General features: G+C 36.9%; 1 protein-coding gene and 1 long non-coding RNA gene across 3 annotated transcripts in view; one reads left to right on the plus strand and one right to left on the minus strand.

The window, feature by feature from the left end:
- The window catches only part of LOC127646289 (arf-GAP with GTPase, ANK repeat and PH domain-containing protein 1), a 279,234-nt gene that overhangs the window by 133,096 nt on the left and 125,109 nt on the right, over positions 1 to 21,029 (plus strand). For both annotated transcript variants that reach the window (XM_052129815.1, XM_052129814.1), the window contains 3 exons: positions 4,012 to 4,097; positions 5,958 to 6,099; positions 8,514 to 8,648. In XM_052129815.1, coding sequence (XP_051985775.1) covers positions 4,012 to 4,097; positions 5,958 to 6,099; positions 8,514 to 8,648 — 363 coding nt within the window. The remainder of the gene's footprint in view (positions 1 to 4,011; positions 4,098 to 5,957; positions 6,100 to 8,513; positions 8,649 to 21,029) is intronic.
- LOC127646296 (uncharacterized) lies at positions 15,752 to 16,722 on the minus strand. The gene is made up of 4 exons (XR_007970910.1): positions 16,372 to 16,722; positions 16,164 to 16,240; positions 16,010 to 16,064; positions 15,752 to 15,875 (listed from the first exon to the last, which is right to left on the minus strand). It is a non-coding gene; the product is annotated as an uncharacterized LOC127646296 (long non-coding RNA).

Raw genomic sequence — 21,029 nt, forward strand, 5'->3', positions numbered from 1 at the left:
CCCAGATGCGTATGACTTTCTTTCTTCTGCAGAACACGAACAAAGAGTTTTAGAATAATGACTCACTTTAAAGTTACAAAGAGCACAGACAGTTACAGTAAAAGTAATCCATACGACTCTAGCGGTTTAATATATGTCTCTGTTTAATGTTAAGTGATGCAATCACTTTCGGTGAAAAAAACGATCAATATTTAATATTTTAATATAGAATAATTTTTTACTATCACTTTCTGAAAGTGAAAGAGAAGATTTAAAGTGGAGATTTATTTTCAAACGGGATTTAAATATTGATCTGTTTCTCACCCACACCTAATATAATGCTTCTGATGATATGGATTTAAATACTGGAGTCATATAGGTTTATTTGATTTTTGGAGCTTGAAAGTTCTGGTCACCATTCATCTACACTGTATAGAGCTGATATATTCTTAAAATCTTTGGTTGTGCTAAGTGTGGCATGAAGGTGAGTAAATGAAGAGAGAATTTTCATTTTTGGGTGAACTATCCCTAATATTACATCATGCTACATTCAAAAAATGTAGTAAATTTTTGTCTAAAATGTTATAGAATTTTAGTAAATATACATAACATTTTAGTTGACAATATATTTGTTGATGAGATTTTAAATAATGTATAAACAATTAATTATTTTATCATATTAAATATTTATGAACATAACTTAAGCAAACATGAGGAAAAAAAAATAGCTCCTTAATAACATATGATTATAGCATACTGAAGTACAGTATCAAAGTAATTGCTTACAGTAGCAAATATTTTAGAAGTTACTGTGTTGTGAATTTGTCACACTATAGAGACCCGTATATGATGTACAATTAACAACTTCAAAAATAGTCTACTCTGATTTTGTTAAACAAATACAATAAACCACAAAGAAAAACTTTCTATATCATTTAGTTGAAAAGAGCCAGTTGATGTGTACTTCAGAATCTCTCTAAATGTAGGACGCCATCTGGGTATTTCTAGCCTACTGTTTTTGGAATACTGAAGATTTGGACATCCTGCTCGATTGACATACTGCTTTTGGCAAAGAACTATATTGTAGGGCAGTATGCATATCCTGATGCAGCCATTGAATACTGCCTTACAATTTATCTGAAACTAGGCTTCTTGGAAGGATGCATAATTATGTTGCCTGTCTTTTGGAGCAACCTTCACATCGGCAGTGCCTATAATGCGTTAATTTGCTTCCGACGGAGGCAGCTCACTAGATTTTGGAACACGGGTATTCTGTTTCATCATATGTCGTCATCCCATACAAGTCTCAGCAGAGGCACTTTAAACCACCACAATATCTCTTACATCTCTCATGTAATAACTATGGTAATAGCTAGTAGTACTGTGATTAATGCCACAGATGGTGTATTAAAATATATTTAGAATGTATCCTCTCTCTAAAGGTGGGTGCACACTGTACGATTTATAATAGTCCTTTAGGATTGTTGCTTGTCAGACTGTACGATATGAATGCATTGATATCACCATGGCACACTGTGATATGCATCGTAGCCGACTGTGGTCCCAATCATCCCGAACAGTGAATGAGACTCATGGGAGTGTTGTGGAATAAAAGTGAAAATTGCCCACCATAGAGGAGCATTATTTTCTCTCTCTGTAAGTCAAGACATCAGCATTTCCATTGCTCCAAAACTACTCCATCACAAGCATAGGCTAACATTTACAAGAAAGATGGATTTTGTCAAATAGGCCTATAATAAACAGCTTGATCACTAATACAGAAAATTACAGATGTTGAGAATGAATGTGAGTGCGGGAGGTAGCTAATAATGAGCTTCCACAAGCACATATTCATTGTGAAAATAAAAAGTCTTGTGGCCTTAAAAATGACAAACTTCACCGTTCACATTGGAGAAAATTAAAAAGGTGGGTTATAGTACGTCTTTCTCCTCTTTTAGATTAGTAACCTATAGGCCACGCAAAATTTCAAAAATTAATAAAGGCTGATAATAATATACGCTTGCAAATACCCTATGAATGATGCACAAATATGACATAGATTTCTATAATTGTATCCAAATGTATTTGCTGATTTTGATTTAAACGTCCCTGTGGCAGGGCGGAGGGCGGGGCCGGGTCGTGATCCTACACACCCGGTCCCGTATTAGGCTAATTATGCCTCCGTGAGGTTTAAAGGCTGACTGCAGAGGGCCGTGCGGGAGAGAGAGATCGTTAGCGGACATGTCCGTCATGTGTGTTTATGTTGTCTTTTAAGTTTACCATTAAACTGTTATTTATATCGTCAAGCCGGTTCTCGCCTCCTCCTTTCCATTGAATACCTTTACAGTCCCATAAATACTTACCAGTATGAATTGTTAAATCTTTCTATTTTATTTATTTATAATGTGGTGTGAATCTTAACTAAATAAGTTTACAGATGTTTAAAGTAAATGTATTAAAAGTAAAATATTGTAATAATATTTTAAGATAAATGAAGTTGTAAAGAAAGTGCATGATAAATGTAAAGAAAGAAAAGTGTGCAATAATGAAATCATTTATTTATTTTCATTTTGTAAGCTCTGTATTAAATTCATTCAGAGAATAATGCTTTCATGTTTCTGACGTGTTACACTTTTCTCCAAGTATTTTCTGCTTATTTATTAAAACTTTTTATATCAAATAAAACAAAGAAAAAACATTGAAAGTGCTTGAGTACAGTGATAACTGGGCACAAATGTTGCTATGGTGCAAACGCGGAGCAGGTTTCTTTCGGGTGCGAGAGAGGAACGGAATATCTCATCTGGCTGTCGTAATAGCGGTCACACTACACGGCTGCGATTTGTTACATTTCAGACACTGCCCAAACTTCTGAAGATTATCGCAAAGGCTATTACTTGCCTGTCTGTGAACATGTTACACTGAACGTTGTAAGATTGCCGATTTTGCCGTGACCAGAGAAATCCTTTTGGATTCCCGAAATTTGTCTCAAATGGCAGAATCATACAGTGTGCACCTGCCTTAATAATTACGTTTACGCTTCTCATCCACATTAGAACAGTGTTTTCTTTCACCAAAAATTTAGTATTTTGAAAATGCTCTCCGTTACTACATACTTTGGAAAGCGATCACGTTAGAAAACGTGAGTAGTGTAGATGTGGCCTTAATTAGTCCTTGTGCAAAAAACTTTCTAGAGACATGCACAGATAACACTCATTTAAAGAAGAGGGTTACAAATGCAAAACAATTACACATGTGGACTAAACCCTGGCTGAAGCCTATGGCTAGAAGGCTGCATGTAATACCTTGACAAATACTCATGTTTATTAAGTTTGCAGCTCCTTTAGCTTCTTGCTATCTCTAATTTACCATATACAGATCGACAAGTATCAGCGTTCTGCTGTAGTGTCGACACTCACTCCATACTCACTGTTTACTGTGTATACAACAATTAGTTCCAGTCTTCTAATATGGTTGATTTGACTGAGCAAGAATTAATGGTAAGGATCATGTATCAAACAGTTAGTGTTAAGATTAGGGTTAGGTTATTTATTGACATTTAGTATGGATAACTATAAAAGTGCAGTGTTGTAACACTGAAATTCTGAGATTAAATCAGTGTACAAGCCTGTGAATAATAGGCAGCTAAACTTATCCTTTATGGGGTGTTCACAGTGATGGCAATTATATCATTATAGGTCGCCAAGGTGCTGTACTGTTGGTTGCTAGTACAAATGCTGTATCCTAATGGATCAGTTCAGCTGAAAAGGGAACCTTAAACTAAATTAGAGCCAAATGCATAACAATTATGCGAAACATCCATTTATAAACATATTGTCACAAAATTTACTGGTTCTGAACTCTGATTTGTAGAACAAATGATTTGCTTAAAAGATAAATTTTAATAATAACACAATGGACATATCTCTCTGTTTCCATGTCAGTCAGCAGTCCACCAATCATCTCATTGTAGATATAGTGAATTCATTAGCATAAACTGGATATTTAAATTGACTGGCTTCTTTTGTCGGACAGGAGGACGTTTTAAAAAGGAGATTGTAGTGGATGGACAGAGTTACCTTCTCCTGGTTAGGGATGAAGGGGGACCTCCGGAGGCTCAGGTAGGTATTACAAATTAACTCTTTGTGGATTTATATTATCATGCCTTATTGTGAAATTTGGAAGGCAGAGCTGTACCACTATTAGTTTTGTTTTACAGAGGGGCTGAGTGGAAACAATGATGCAATGTGATTCATATGTGGTTGATAATGTTTATTTAAACAAACTGATTCCCCAATGTTAATCATCAAGGCAAACAGGAAGTCCCATGAAGCCTCTTTCTCATGAAGACTTTTATTATATGTGAAATATTTTAATGAATTTTAAGTCTATGAAGAAATATGAGTGTAGGCTGTGTGTATATATATATATATATATATATATATATATATATATATATATATATATATATATATATATATATACACATATATACATACATACATACATACATACATACATATATATATATATATATATATATATATATATATATATATATATATATATATATATATATATATATATATATATATAATATATACATACATACACACACACACACACAGTATGTATATGTGTGTGTGTGTTTTCAAGCCTGGAAAAGTCATGAAAATCTATTTAATCTTAAAATGGACATTTATACTTTTGTAAATACATTTTCTAGTTCTGCTTTTCTCTAAAACATTTGGCAAGGTATTGTTTTTGGTGTTGAGCTTGTGTATAGTAAAACTAGCTCAATTTGTGATTATTTTTATTTTTTATATAAAATGGTCAAACTGGATCAAAAATTGGTTTAAATCAGGAGTTTTCAAACTTTTTAATGCCATGTATAATAATCCCCTTGAAAGCAACCTCCTCCTAAAATATCAAGACAGCTATATATTACATTCTCATGTAGACACATTTATACTGTGTGAGAAGAAAAGGTTAGGGTGATTATTATAAAGACAACATGCTGTATAAAAAAATCTAATAATTGACTCATATTTATTTTCATTCCACTAAAGCCAAAACAAATCGATTAACTGCAGTATTTACATGTATTGTTGAAAGTGTTTTTTTAAACCACTTTTAGAGTCATGTTAGAAGTACTGTATAAATCTGCAGAGAAACATTTTCAATTAAATTAAAATATATATTTTTTACCAGTATTATTTATTTTGTACACGTTGAATTTTTTATTTATGCTCTGAATTTTTTTCCATGAACCAATATTATTTTAAACCTTATGCAACAGTTACAAATAGCTGGAAAGGTCTTGGAAAATCATGTAAATTAAGTGGTTAAAAAGTGTGCACTGTAAAAAAAAAAAATTAAATACTGTAAGCCTGCTGAACAAAAATAATCTTGTTTTTCTCATTAACTCAACTTCATTAAATTGCAGTTGAACTGACTGACAGCAAGTCATCAATACAACAAAAAATACTTTGTTGAGATGATATAAAAATATTTGTTTTCCTGAGAGCCTTAACAATCGTTATATTTTTGCCAAATAAAATTTGTTTGTTCACTCGATGCTAAATGTCTCCTCTTTAAGCCAAAAATAACCCATCACAGCAACTACAAATCTCTTGTTCAGCAATCTTTAGCAACACACCAATCTTTCATTTGTCATTTACCATAATCAGTTTATAAACACTGTTTGACTTTATAAAACAATAACAGCATAGTGAAAGAGATTGACTTAATATATTTGCTGAAGTTTTTTTTTTTTTTTTCTTAAATGAACTGATGATTTGCTTTAAATTGCTTTAAATATGCTTTAAAAATAGTTGTGCTGACTTTTTTATGCATTTTTGCTCAACCAACACAACATTTACTAGTAATCTGAACATTTGTTAAATTGGATTTTTCACAGTATGGGAGCCATGCTAGAATAATATTTTTCTCTTTCTTACACTGTCAATTTGTTTTCTCAGTTTGCATTGTGGGTGGATGCGGTGATCTTTGTGTTCAGTCTTGAGGATGAGATCAGTTTTCAGACGGTCTATCACTACTATAGTCGTATGGCCAACTACCGCAACACAGCAGAAGTGCCCCTGGTGCTTGTGGGAACTCAGGGTGAGTGTGGGCACATTGTGGGAGAAAAATACTTATACAGTTGAAGTCAGAAATTGACATAGACCTTAGCCAAATACATTTAAACTCATTCCCTGTCTTAGGTCAATTAGGATGACTACTTCATTTTAAGAATGTGAAATGTCAGAATAATATTAGAGGGAATGGTTTATTTCAGCTTTTATTTCTTTCAACACATTCTCAGTGGGTCAGAAGTTTACATACACTGTGTTAGTATTTGGTAGCATTGCCTTTAAATTGTTTAACTTGGGTCAAACTCATAATAAGTTGCTGGAATTTTGGCCCGTTCTTCCAGACAGAACTGGTGTAACTGAGTCAGGTTTATAGGCCTCCTTGCTCGCACACGCTTTTTCAGATCTGCCCACAAATTTTCTATTGGACTGAGGTCAGGGCTTTGTGATGGCCACTCCAATACCTTGACTTTGTTGTCATTTTGCCACAACTTTGGAGGTATGCTTGGTCTCATTGTTCATTTGGAAGGCCAAGCTTTAACTTCCTGGTGGATGTTTTGAGATGCTGCTTTAGTATATCCACGTCATTTTCCTTCCTCATGATGCTATCTATTTTGTGAAGTGCACCAGTCCCTCCTGCAGCAAAGCACTCCCACAACATGATGCTGCCATCCCCATGCTTCACAGTTGGGATTGTGTTCTTTGGCTTGCAAGCCTCACCCTTTTTCTTCCAAACATAACAATCGTCATTATGGCCAAACAGTTCAGTTTTTGTTTTATTAGACCAGAGGATATTTCAGAGGATCTTTGTCCCCATGTGACTTGCAAACTCTAGTCTGGCTTTTTTATGATGATTTTGGAGCAGTGGCTTCTTCCTTGCTGGGCAGCCTTTCAGGATTTGTCGCTATCGTACTCATGTTACTGTGTATATAGATACTTGACTACCTGTTTCCTCCGGCATCTTCACAAGGTACTCTGCTGTTTTGGAATAGATTTGCACTTTTCGCACCAAACTACGTTCATCTCTTGCAGACAGAATGCTTCTCCTTCCTGAGCAGTATGATGGCTACGTGGTCCCATGGTGTTTATACTTACGTACTATTCTTTGTACCGATGAACGTGGTAACCTCAGGTGTTTGGATATTGCTCCCAAGGATGTACAAGACTTGTGAGGTCAACAATTGTTTTTCTGATTTCTTTTGATTTTCCCATGATGTCAAGGAAAGAGGCATTGAATTTGAAGGTAGGCCTTAAAATACATCCACAGGCACACCTCCAATTCAGTGCACATCCTATCAGAAGCGAATTAGCTAATTGTCTAAAGGCAACATCATTTGACATCATTTTTAGGAATTTTCTAAGCTGCTTAAAGGCACAGTTAACTTAGTGTATGGAAACTTCTGACCCACTGGAATTGTGATATAGTCAATTAAATGTGATACTGTAAACAATTGATGGAAAAATTACTTGTGTCATGCACAAATTAGATGTCCTAATCGGCTTGCCAAAACTATGGTTTGCTAATATGAAATCTGTGGAGTGGTTAAAAAAACATAAGACTTCAACCTAAGTGTGTGTAAACTTCTGACTTCATCTCTATATCCTCCAGATACTGTATATCATATAACAACAGCTCAAAACTCAAAGTACTTCATCCAAGGCCATATGGTCCATTGGTTTGGCTACAATATAAAAGAGTCCTGTTTGGCTACTGTACACAGTTTCCTTAAACATTTCAGGGAATGTTGATAACATTATTTATTAATCAAATTTTAAGATTCACACGATCCTTAGGTGCACGTGTGTGTTTAGTTTAGAATTGTTTTCCCTGGAATCCTGGAGATTATAGACAGAACCCACTGACTGAAAATGAATGAGTTTAACTTTTATCAATTTAGTGAGTTGGCTTGTGCCTCAGGGAAATATTTTAATATTGTTCTACTCAACTGAGTTCATAGCAAATTTAGAATGTGTGAAGATTTTATATATTTTATTGCACATCTTTCTCCATTTGCTGAACAAAGGTGCTTTATCAACTTAATATTTACATTTGCAGATCTAAAACTTTTTTTAATTTTGCATTGGTTTAGTTGTGAGTGATCCAAATTTTTTTTTATATACATATTGCTGTACTAAATGAAATATAATTTTAAAAGTACAAGTAATTAAAAAAAGAAAAAGAACTCATACCTTTCATACTACTTGTGTTTTGAGTATATGAACACCAGAGGGTGCTACACTGTAATCAATGGACGGCTACAAGCACAGCTTATCTACTCATTCAATTATTGCCCTTGTTCTTAATTATCCTTTAGTGTTCGTGAGATAATTTGATCATCTTAAAGCCTTTCACTTTTGATATAATGATTCCTTAAGAGATTAATTATTAGTCCATAATAAGTCTCTGAATTGTAATTTCAATGACTTTGTTCTGACTCTCCATAGATGCTATCAGTGCAGCTAACCCTCGTGTCATCGATGACACACGCGCTCGCAAACTTTCTAATGACCTGAAGAGGTGCACCTATTACGAGACATGCGCCACCTACGGCCTCAACGTGGAACGGGTCTTCCAGGATGGTGAGTCTCATTGTACTGAGCCCTAAATACAGTTGTTTCCCATACTTCCAATTTTTGCTTTAAAAAAAGCCAGGTGAGTGAACAGAGCATTAGTTTTCGTGATATTGCATTAGCCATTTACTGGCAGTTTTGTTAAAGGAATGTTCAGAAATTGGTGGTTTAAATCAAACAGATTTAACTCCCTTGATTTCACCGCTTAGATTCAGATAAAGTGTCAACTCTGTCACCTTTGTTAGATCAGATTCATGGCATTATTGGGTGTAACAGAGCATGTCTAGATAACCATAACTTTCACATAGGCTACAAAATAAAGAATAGGAGGCTCAGAGTACAAGGTGACTTTGCCGTGGAATAGCCGACCCAATCTGGCTTAATCAGCTCTTAATTACAGGCTAAATGGCCCATCTCGCCTTCCACATTTCTCTCTATTGCTTTTTAGCCTTGCATGGCTCTGTGTAGTATATAAATATGGAGCTCGACATTCTGTTCTGTATGCGGGATTTTGCAAGGACACTTTGAGGAAGCTAATGAAAATTCAAGAGCTTCATTGTCTGTTTCAAGAGGAGTGTTGTAAACAGAGAAAATAAAATATAGTAGGACCGATAAAGTGTGGTTGAAGCTATACGCAGCCTTTGAGATCTCCACTAGGGGGTACAAGATATTAAGAAATGAAGCAACGGTTGACTTGATACTTAGAAAAAGCAGCTGTGACTGTGGACTTTTTTTCCTTGTAAAATTGGAATTCTGTTTATAGTCTGGTTCGACAAACTTCAGTGTGTCATTTGCGATATGTTTAATATGTGTGCTGGAAACTTTACAAAGAAAGTTATTTTATTCTTGGCAAGTGCTTTGTTACCAAAACAGCTTTTAAGAGTGCATATTGTGTAAATTGCCATAGTTGCCATATAAAGTACCATAAGCTATTAAAGGACTATTCCTGGTTCAGTACAATCTAGGCTCAGTCGACAGTATTTGTGGCATAATGTTGATTACCACAACATTAATTTAGACTCGTTTCTTCTTTTCTTTAAAAAAATAAGCAAAACCAAGGTTACAGTGAGGCTCTTACAATGGAAGTGAATTGGAGAGCTTAAAACACAGAAATGTGAAGCTAATAATTTTATAAAATCACTTACCTTAATTCTTCTGTTAAAACTCCTGTTATATAAGCTGAAAAGTTGTTAAAACGTTGTTTATGGTTGTTTTATGGTTTAAGTGTTCATGGCTTTATGTCTTCATTGCAACGAAAGCTGTACATTTGAAAGCTGTACATTTCAAGACTATTACTGCCAGACTTCTTTCAAATTGCGTGCTTCAAACAATTTTCCAGTTATTATGCATTTTATTTTTGTGAGGTAATGATAGTTTTGTGCAATAAAAGGTTGTACTTATATACAGTAATATTATCCTGATATTGTTGAGTACCTGTCAGTCACCATACTGATTTTTAAAGAAGTTATTAGAAAATGTGCCTGCAGTTTCTGGTGGACTAGACCCTAAACCAGCCTAATTGTACAAGGTTTCCTTGAGAGGAAAGCCATTCAGACAACACACTTTCTAATGGGGTGATGTCAAGGAAATGTCCTCGTCAAATTAAAGCAATACTCAATACAACAAAAATATAAATATTATATTTTGCATAAATAAAATGATTCAGGACCATTAAGATTTGTAACATTGTGACGTTATTGTCAGGAAACTTGAGGGCATTTTACATCACAATTCTCATTACAGTAATGTATCTGGACATTTTACTTTTACTATTCCCATTGTTTTCAATGGCAATTCTAATTACCATAATAGTCTTTGTTTTACTTCAGTAAAAAATGTACAATGATTTAAATTTAAATCAGCAAAAATTAAAGGCAGTACCAAGGGAGTACTACTGCCATTTTAAATAATATGTCATTGTTTTCATATGGCATTAATGAGAATATCATTAACATCCCAATTAACAGATTAAATAAATATGATTGTCTGGGACATTAGGTAGGAAGATTTTACTTTTTAAAAGTCAGTGTAAGTTTATTGTAATTTCTCTCTTTTTTTTTGTTTAAGATTAAATGAAATTAAGTTTCTTAGAGCCAAGGTTCAGAACATATACTGTACGTAACGCACAGTACCAATAAATACAAACAGTAAATACAGTTGGCTATGTACAGATGAGTTTGACCAAGTAATGCATCATACTGCATATGCAGTTAGAGTATATTTTGTTATTATACAATACAGCTTTAACATGGCTTAGAACATGGGTTTTGAGGCTTTTTATAGATATATACTTATACAGTATACAGTATATTTATAAAGTGTTATATAACGTGTGAATTATTTGTTCATTATGACAAAATCATCTTTTGATTTTCAATTTCTGAGTTAAAAGCTAATAAAAAGAGAAAAAACAAATTCATTTGATTATTCAAAAATTGGCTTTACCACCTTGTCTTTCAATAAATAATATTTTTCCCCCCATTGATTTTCCACCAAAAATAACTTTTTTGTGATAAATACCGGTACTTTGATATAAAATTACTTATACTGTGGTATAAGATTTTGGTACTTTTGATCAGCCCTACATTAAGGTGAGTGTTAGTCCTTATTTTAAAGCTTCTCAAAGTAATAAGTTCTGTTTTAATGTAACTGATACATTCACACTGTTCACACTTAAGCAAGTGTGAACCAATCATGTGGAGAATTGGGAGAGCTAGATGGCCAGATGTAGCAACTCTTGGCAGCCAGTCTGAGATTTAAACACGGATCATGGATGTTGGGGGCCACTGGAAACAGTGCCTCTGAATTTTATTCTGGGAGCTACCGTCATCTGTTGTAGAAACCTGGGAGCATGGGTGAATATCCAGAGAAAAGACAGAAAGAGGGGGAAAAAACATATTGAAGAATATTGCAGAGTTAAAGAGGGGTTAAAAAGAATAAAAGCCTCTACTGGAGACACACTTTATTACCTCCAGATCTTTTGTCTCTATTGAGAAATCAACTTGTTGAACAAGTTGGTCTTAACATTATGTCTACTGTAGTGACAGACCGATATATCGGCCAGGCTGATTAATCTAACAATATGTATTTGGCCATTTTGATATTATGGCATTTATTGATAACTTTATCTGATTGTCCTTTTCTCTGAAGTGGTCATTCAAACTTGTACATTTCCAAAATGTACAGACGGCGTTGTCTGGTGTATAGTTTGTCAGTAAATAAGTGCCAGCGGAAAACTGTATAGTTTGAAATATATATATATTTTTTTTGTTTGTTTTTGTTTTTGAGTAATTATTGTGCATAATACATTTTCCTTTTATTTAAGTTACTTTGGTATAGAGTATATACACCGATCAGCCACACCATTAAAACTACCTGCCTAATATTGCGTAGGTCTTCCTCATGCTGCCAAAACAATGGCAACCCATATCTCAGAACAGCATTCTGATATGCTATTCATCTCACCACAATTGTACAAAGTGGTTATCGGAGTTACTTTGTCAGTTAGAACCAGTCTGGCCATTCTCTATTGACCTCTCTCAGCAACAAGACGTTTCCATCTGCAGAACTGCCGCTCACTGGATGTTTTTTGTATTTGGCACCATTCAGATTAAATTCTAGAGACTGTTGCACGTGAAAATCCCAGGAGATAAGCAGTTATTCAAATACTCAAACCAGCTCATCTGGCACCAACAATCATCCATGCGATTATCTAATCAACCAATCATGTGGCAGCAGTGCAAAAAATTATGCAGATGCGGGTCAGGAGCTTCAGTTAATGTTCACATCAACCATCAGAATGGGGAAAAAAATTATCTCAGAGATTTGGAGCATGGCATGATTGTTGGTGCCAGATGGGCTGGTCTTATTTTTTTTTCAAATAGTGATGGTGCTGTTTTTTAAATATATATATATATATATATATATATATATATATATATATATATATATATATTAGGGCTGTCGATTTAAAGTGTTAATTCAGTGCGATTGATTTTACACCAAAATAACGCGTTAAAAAAATAACACAATTAAATCGCAATGCCCCTGGACCATAATAACGAAGATTCCTGAGAAATGCAAGCTTGTAGTACCACCTGTTTACTCCAGAGGGCAGTAAGTGAAATTTCAGCTGTATGAGCAATGTGCAGTTTATACAGTGAAGAAAACACTTCAGTAGGCAGAACAAATATATATATACAAACATGCGTTACGTTCTTGTGTTCAAAACACTTGAAGGAGCGCAAATGCGAACTAAGGGATCTCAAGATGTGTTTAAATATAGAGTAACTGTATTTAACTTGATACAGTGACTTAAACATTTTATTTTTATGACGCAATGCAACCGAGACACAACACAAGCATGTGTGATGCAGGTGTAAATTGACAGGTCCTTAAACAAGCCCTCATAATAAATCTCCAACTGATTGACAGATTCACTTGCAAAATGGATTGCATATGCAAATGGATATATATGTATATATATATATATATGTATATGTGTGTGTGTGTGTATATATATATATATATATATATATATATACACTCACCTAAAGGATTATTAGGAACACCTGTTCAGTTTCTCATTAATGCAATTATCTAATCAACCAATCACATGGCAGTTGCTTCGTTTAAATTAAGTATTATTTTTGTGTGTTTTTGTTCAAGATGGAATATAAAGGGAGATAGTTGTTAGTGTTTAATGTTTTGTTGTATATATTTTGTTATGTTGAGCTTTAGAAGAGTTTCTGTTATGTTTTGGTGGTTACCATTATGGTGTAGAGTGTAGCTTGAGCTAACGTTGAGGACAGGAAGATGTCACACACCAAATTGATTAATTGCTTTGTTGGACAATTGCTGTGCTAATGATAGCATAGTTACTAAACTCTGTAGTGCTTCCAAACAGCAAATGTTTAGCATGCTAAAATTCACTTTCACCAGTTATACAGTGTATAACTGTATACACTCACCTAAAGGATTATTAGGAACACCTGTTCAATTTCATGGCAGTTGCTTCAATGCATTTAGGGGTGTGGTCCTGGTCAAGACAATCTCCTGAACTCCAAACTGAATGTCAGAATGGGAAAGAAAGGTGATTTAAGCAATTTTGAGCGTGGCATGGTTGTTGGTGCCAGGCGGGCCGGTCTGAGTATTTCACAATCTGCTCAGTTACTGGGATTTTCACGCACAACCATTTCTAGGGTTTACAAAGAATGGTGTGAAAAGGGAAAAACATCCAGTATGCGGCAGTCCTGTGGGCGAAAATGCCTTGTTGATGCTAGAGGTCAGAGGGGAATGGGCCGACTGATTCAAGCTGATAGAAGAGCAACTTGGCCTGAAATAACCACTCGTTACAACCGAGGTATGCAGCAAAGCATTTGTGAAGCCACAACACGCACAACCTTGAGGCGGATGGGCTACAACAGCAGAAGACCCCACCGGGTACCACTCATCTCCACTACAAATAGGAAAAAGAGGCTACAATTTGCAAGAGCTCACCAAAATTGGACAGTTGAAGACTGGAAAAATGTTGCCTGGTCTGATGAGTCTCGATTTCTGTTGAGACATTCAGATGGACCATATTAATTTATTTCATTATAAAACTGAAATGTAATTATAAAAAAAAGTTTTTGAAATTGATGACTTGGACCAAATAATAAAGAAAAGCAGCCAATAAGTGCCCAAAATAGATGGGAACTCCTTCAATGCTGTTTAAAAAGCATCCCAGAGTGATACCTTAAGAAGTTGGTTGAGAAAATGTCAAGAGTACATGTCTGCAAATTCTAGGCAAAGGCAGGGTGTCCGCGGGAAAGTGATAAATCAAAAGTGTCAAATTTAAGGCCATTAAAAGTGTTAAATGTGGTCTCAGAGGTATTATTTTTTCCAAATTAGGTATTATTTTTTTCAGACTATCAGGTGTCCTAATTCTGATTGAAATGATATCTACGTTGGCGTTATTTCGTTTAAATATGGGCTTTAGCATATCTCCGCACATAATCAAAGATCTTTCGTCTCCGTCTCAACTTATGTTTGACGCTGACGTCATATTCAGTGGTCATTCGGCATCATCTCAGAACACTGCGCGCTCAACAGAAGTGGCTGGCTTACGTTTTATTTAAGACTTGCTTCAAGGCATATCTTCAACGACTGGACAACCATCGTCGTCTTCATTGGCAAATGCAAGTTTTCTGGTAGCTGGGTGAACGACCCAGCGTTTAAGGACTGGCTCAGGCCTGTAGTAGGGAATAACAGGCAGGCTTATTGTTCGGTGTGTAAAAAAAACATCAATGTCAACTGGATGGGAGCTAACGCACTTCGGTCGCATATGCAATCCACTAAACATAAAAATGGAATGCCTTCTCGGAGAGAGCAGTTAATTCTACCAATCTCAGCTGTCTGTGTGGCTGCACCTCCACTACCACCGCCGCAAATTAGTGCCACTGTTGGCCTACTGGCCAACGGCTCTAGCAACGTCTGACCTCCGGGTGGCCATGGGCGCCACACCAACACTGCGAGCGGAGGCACTGTAGTGTCTGAACACTGCAGTTAAACACCACTCATTGAACTCCAATGAAGGAATTTCGGAGCTGTTTAAAGAAATGTTTCCCGACTCTGACATCGCGAAGTCATTCACGTGTGGTCAGGGCTGGACTGGGACAAAAAATCGGCCCGGGCATTTTGACTAGAGACCGGCCCACCAGGTATTTATTGGCAAAGCCATAAAGCCTTTGAATGAAAACAAACGCTGTTCTGACAGCAATGTACACTGTCTTGTTGGTATATATGTATCAATCTAATAAACTTAAACCTACACCATCCTCCCTATTCTGGTATTCTAAACAGTAATTAGCGGAAAACAAAAGACTGCTTGGTTAAGTTAACCTCCTCCTGAACTGTCTATCTACAACACATGGTGGAAACCTGAAATTAAGACAGGGAAGACTAGAGGTGAGACATGATCATTAATGAATATTAAAATTAATAAATGACAGATTTAGTGGTATTTTCATAAACTATTTATTTACCACATCAACAAACAGCATGGCAGCACAAATTTTTTTTTTTTTAACATGGCAGCCTTTAAAAAGTGAAAGGAGACAGAGAAAGAAAGGTGAGAAAGAATAACACTTAATTGACTTTTTGATGGCATTTTACACAGTACTGGTACAGTATTTAGAAAATGTTGGAAAATACTGACATCATATACAGTACTTCTTAAGAAATTATGATGGGACCCTGAAAAACAGGACACAAGTAAAAAGGACAGAGAAGGGTGAGAAAGAATGGCATTTGTTGGACTTGCTCATATGATCACACTACTTGTATCTTTATTCCACAAAAATAGCTGAATCATATACAGTAGTACTTACGTAGGAACTTAAAAAGTTGCATGGTCTAGAGAACCTCTTAAAGTATGATTAGACCCTGAAAAACAGGACAGAGTGGAACAACGATTAGATAAATAATAAAATCTATTAAGGACAGATTGTGATTGAATTGTATCACCAAAGACTATTTACTCACTGCATCAATAAAAAGTCACCCACAACACTTCCACAGCAGCAACACTGAACATATCTTAACATATGGAATATGGAAACCTTTAAGAAGTGAAAGGACAGACAGCTGAAGGGTGAGAAAGACTTGCACTTAATGGATTTTTTCAGACGATGACACTACTGGTATGTTTACTCTAGAGAAATGGTTGAATCATATTCTATATAGTACTTACTTAAAATGAACCCACTTCAGGCTTCCAAAATTGACTGACAGTCTGAAACGAAACAATGACAGATTAAGGCTGTAAGAAAACTCTCATATTTATATTATCTAATATTTATTCTATCTACTGTCTTATGCATTAAAACCTATTAAAATGGACACATTCTAAGCATTTTCTGAGCACGTGACTTGTTTGAAGTGAAGATAGATACAAAACCTATTCATTTGACTGTACTTTTAGGCAATAACAATAAAGTTGAATTTAATCTTAACTGAAACATAATTAGGAATGTTTTGATAATTTTATTTCACCCCACCAGGTTACAAAAGCAGCTTTCTCAGCAGGTCACTCTTCTCAGCTACCCTGTCAATGACCATGTTGGAGTCCAATGACATAAGAATGTCCTTTTCAGTGGCCATCAGCATAAACATCTCAAGCCTGTTTCCAGACAGGCTGCTTCGGAGTCTGCTTTTAATGAATTTGAGTGTAGAGAATGTTCTTTCACAGGCAACCTGAGTGAGAGAGAGGGTCAGCAGGTACTTGTATGCCAGCCCAAGGAGACAGTAGGCATCAGACAGCATGTTGAACCGCCTGAGAATTTGATAGCAGCACAGTGGGCAATTTTTGCAAGAATCACAGCTTTTGGTCACAATTTCACTTTCTTCGTCCCATTCTTCAGATCTATCCTTTGCTGTTCTGGTCCTGTAGTCATCTACATGTGATGTCTTAAGCCTTTCCCACTGTCCAGCAAAACTTTTCAGTTCTGACTGAAGGTTATTTACTGTAGCCCTGCTGTCAAATTTCAGGAGACATGTGCTGAGGTTTTGAAGTGCATTACTAGGAAGAGAAACTGTTCTGACCTGGCTAAACTTCCTGGGGTCCAACCATGCCAAATCCACAACAAGAGGGCCATTTGTGACAAATCGTCTGTGGATTGCTTCAATAACTGTGTCCAGGATGGTGTTGTGCACTTTCACCTCATATGTTTTCTCAGCATTGATTTGCAACTCATCTTCAGTCATCTCTCCGGCCATGCGTTTTCTCTTCTTGGCTCTCTTTTCAGGTAGTGCAGCCTCCACTTCCATGTCTGTGTTGTCCTCCCTCTCCTCGAGTTTCTGATTTGTCTGTTTCACAAATGTGTCTGCAGCTGCCTTCACAGTTGGGAAGTCCCTGGCGATACTTTTGAGGCTATCTTGTGTGGCAGTCACCATATGATGGGCAGAGAGAATGTCCATCCCCGTTGACTGGAGGTACTTCGACAGAGGAGTTGTTTGCTCAAACACTCTAAGAAATATCTGTGCTGTTAAGACAGTTTTATGCTTCAAGAGACACTCTTTAAAGCCTTGTGCTTTGGCACGAACAGCTGGCTTTTCTTTTTCCCTCTTTTCAATGGCTTCCAGCGTGAGCACTACATCAATGAAGAGGCCATCATCTGGTTTTCCAAAATGTCCAAAGATTTTTTGGAGGACATCATGCTTGGCCCACCACCGTGTCTCACCTATTGGACTGTGGCGTCTGTGTCTTGTCTCTTCTTGGGTTTGTTTCTCCCACAGATTAACCCTGTGATAGGACTCCTTGATGAACACAGCTATGTCATTAAGTAAATTAAAGAGTGATCCACTTTCAATGACACTTTGTGTTGTGTCAGCAAGCACAAGATTAAGTATGTGTGCATAGCACCACACATGCACATGAGTTGGAGACTGGGCAGTCATAAGTGCTGAAAAGCCTTTGTACTGGCCCTGCATATTTGAAGCACCATCTGTTGCATTCCCAATGCACATGGCCTTGTCCAGATTCAGATGCTCTAAAACTCCAGAAAGCAAGTTTACAAAGTACTGCCCCGTGGATGCTTCAGCACCTCACTATGGAGACAAGCCTCTCCTGCACAGCCTCAGTAACATACCTGATAATTACTGAACACTGATCATAACCTGTGATGTCTTGGGTTGTGTCCAGCTGAACTGAGAACATCCCAGCTCTCTGGACATCACTGGTGATGCTCTCTTGAATGAAATGGCCAATTGCATCAATCACTGAGTTGACAGTTGTTTTGGAGAGTAGGGTGACGAGAGACCCTCTACCTCTTGATCCACTGGACTGATGCAACTTCTTGCTTTTCTCAATGCAGTCATTCAAATGTTCTCTAAGGCACATATCATACTTGCCTAATAACACAATCAATTCCAGAAAGTTACCATGATCGATAGTGTTATCACCCAAAGTATATGCAGCCTCATTCTCCACATGCCTATAGCTGAGTCCCTCTTCCCTAGTACTTTGACCACGTCCACTATACGCTCCAAAACTTGCCGTCTCTTTTCACTTGTGCTCTGTGAGCTGACAACTGACTGCCAGCAAACAAGCTGCTGATGTTGCCTTTTGAGCACCTTAAGAAAAAAGCTTCAGCACAGGTCTGGTGTGTAGTGTTCTTTTCATGCTCCTCTGTGCGCAGATGTACATGTCGCCAGTCACTCATGCCTGTTATAAATGCGCTGGTGTCAGTCCGCCTTGTAAATGCCAGACACACAAAGCAGAACAATAAATGGCGTTCTTTGAAATAAGTAAGCCACTTCCTGCTGGTGCCAACTTTACGGCTGAACACCCTCATCACAACTGCATTGCTGGTGTTCTGCTGTGGGTGGTAATCTAAGAATGCCTGTAATATGGCGGGTTCAGGGCGAGCAAAGTAATCTATGCCCTGGCTCTCACTCTCCTGGTCTTCCAACTCTCTCTCTTGCTCAATCTCTTTCTCTTGCTCCATCTCTCTCTCCTGCTCTTGCATTTCTCTCTCCTGCTCTTGCATTTCTCTCTCCTGCTCTTGCATTTCTCTCTCCTGCTCTTGCATCTCTCTCTCCTGCACCATCTCTCTCTCCTGCTCTTGCATTTCTCTCTCCTGCTCTTGCATTTCTCTCTCCTGCTCCATCTCTCTCTCCTCCTCTTGCATCTCTCTCTCCTGCTCCATCTCTCTCTCCTGCCCTGCTTGTGATGATGGATCAACCTGGTGTAACATGTAAGGATTGGCACAATTTGTTGAGATTTTGGGGAGTTCCTCAATAACAAGGTGACCAAAGACTACAATAATCAGTGATAAAATTGCCTAATTACTGTTTAATAATATCAAACATAAATGAAATATAATTATTATTATCAATTTAACAATAATGTACCAAATGCAATATGTTTATTTTTAACCTTTAATTATTAAAGGTTACAAGTAGGGTGGCCCCATACCATACCATAGTTATAACATCAAGGTCCAAAAATATTTAAAATTGTTTGGAAAAATGCAGACACTAAATAATAACATGGCGGCACACAACAGTGCAGTAGTGGTCAGTTAACTATTTTTGTGAGCTCATCTAAAGTGAGGACCAGGGTGGGAAATTAACTTTTCACAGTGGCTGGTGGATGCCCAATTTTACCAGCCACTTATATTTTTTACTAGCCACTTTTTTTTTATGCATGGTTATTTTGCAGTTTATTTTTTAATATTAGTTAAGTCTGTATGACCATAAATGATGGAGTATTTAAGTGTATTTTGCTGCTATTTGAAAAAAATCCAGCAAAACGCGCCAGCGCATTTGCCGACGAGGGTTAACTCTATAATAAAGCTCGATAATAAAGCAAATACAGATAGGGTTGGAGATGAAAAGTTTAACTGACACGCAATCGAGCTCCGGAGCACCCACGGTAGGCTATCGGCTCCTATCCTCGCGGCTGCTAAAACTATCGCTAAACTAAAAAACGATAGCTATCTAGCCATCACAAAACACACAACTTCAAGTTAGTAATTTAACGTTACTTACTTGCACATCCAAACGTAGTCCCGAAAAGGTCTGCCCTTTTTGCCGATCGCATGGACGTTTCTGAATAGAATTCTCATTCGGTCCAACTGCGCGGATTGCATAGAGCAGATAGCCTTTATTGCCACACTTTGGTCCTGGGGTCCCGTCTTCGCCAGCTGTATGGCAGTGCACTTGGTATGAGACTTGGATGACTCGTGCTCTTTTATTGACTCTATTTTAAGGTTAGTTGTTCCTCTAACGAACGAATTGTTTGCATTTTCGGTCGACGCATAGGTTCGACAGTAAGTACAGTGCATGGACTGTTCGACGGGAAGGTAGGCTAACCATTCCCTCGTTTTCCTTTCGTCATCAATGCGCCACTTGTTTGAAAAGTACCTTCTCTTTTTATTTACTTCGCCCTCAAAAGTTTGTACAGCTACTGCTGACTCCGCGGCGGGCCTCTTAACACCGGGTATATGTCGCCACATTTTTTAAATTTTCCTTTCGTCTGTACTGTATGTAGGCCTACCTCAGCTCAGCTATATGTGTCACGGTCCGTTCAGCGCCGTGTCCGTGCGCTATGTCCAGCGCTGAAAACCAATCAAATTAGTTACTCGACAAAAGTGCATTATTGTTACTTAGCAACAGCATTCTTTGACAAAAGCTGTCCAATCAGTTACAAGGAATGTTTTAAGTAGTAACCAATAAAAATATGTTTTACAATCTACCCGCCACTGTGGCTGGTATACAAGGCAAAGTCACGCGCCACTTTGAAAAAGTACCCGCCATTGGCTGGTGGCGGGTGCTAATTTTCCACCCTGGTGAGGACTATTTATGCCTTGTAAAGCATTTACAAAGGAGATTTAAATGCTGTTAATA

The sequence above is a fragment of the Xyrauchen texanus genome, chromosome 7, assembly GCF_025860055.1.
Source record: "Xyrauchen texanus isolate HMW12.3.18 chromosome 7, RBS_HiC_50CHRs, whole genome shotgun sequence".
In the NCBI taxonomy this organism is placed as follows: domain Eukaryota; kingdom Metazoa; phylum Chordata; class Actinopteri; order Cypriniformes; family Catostomidae; genus Xyrauchen; species Xyrauchen texanus.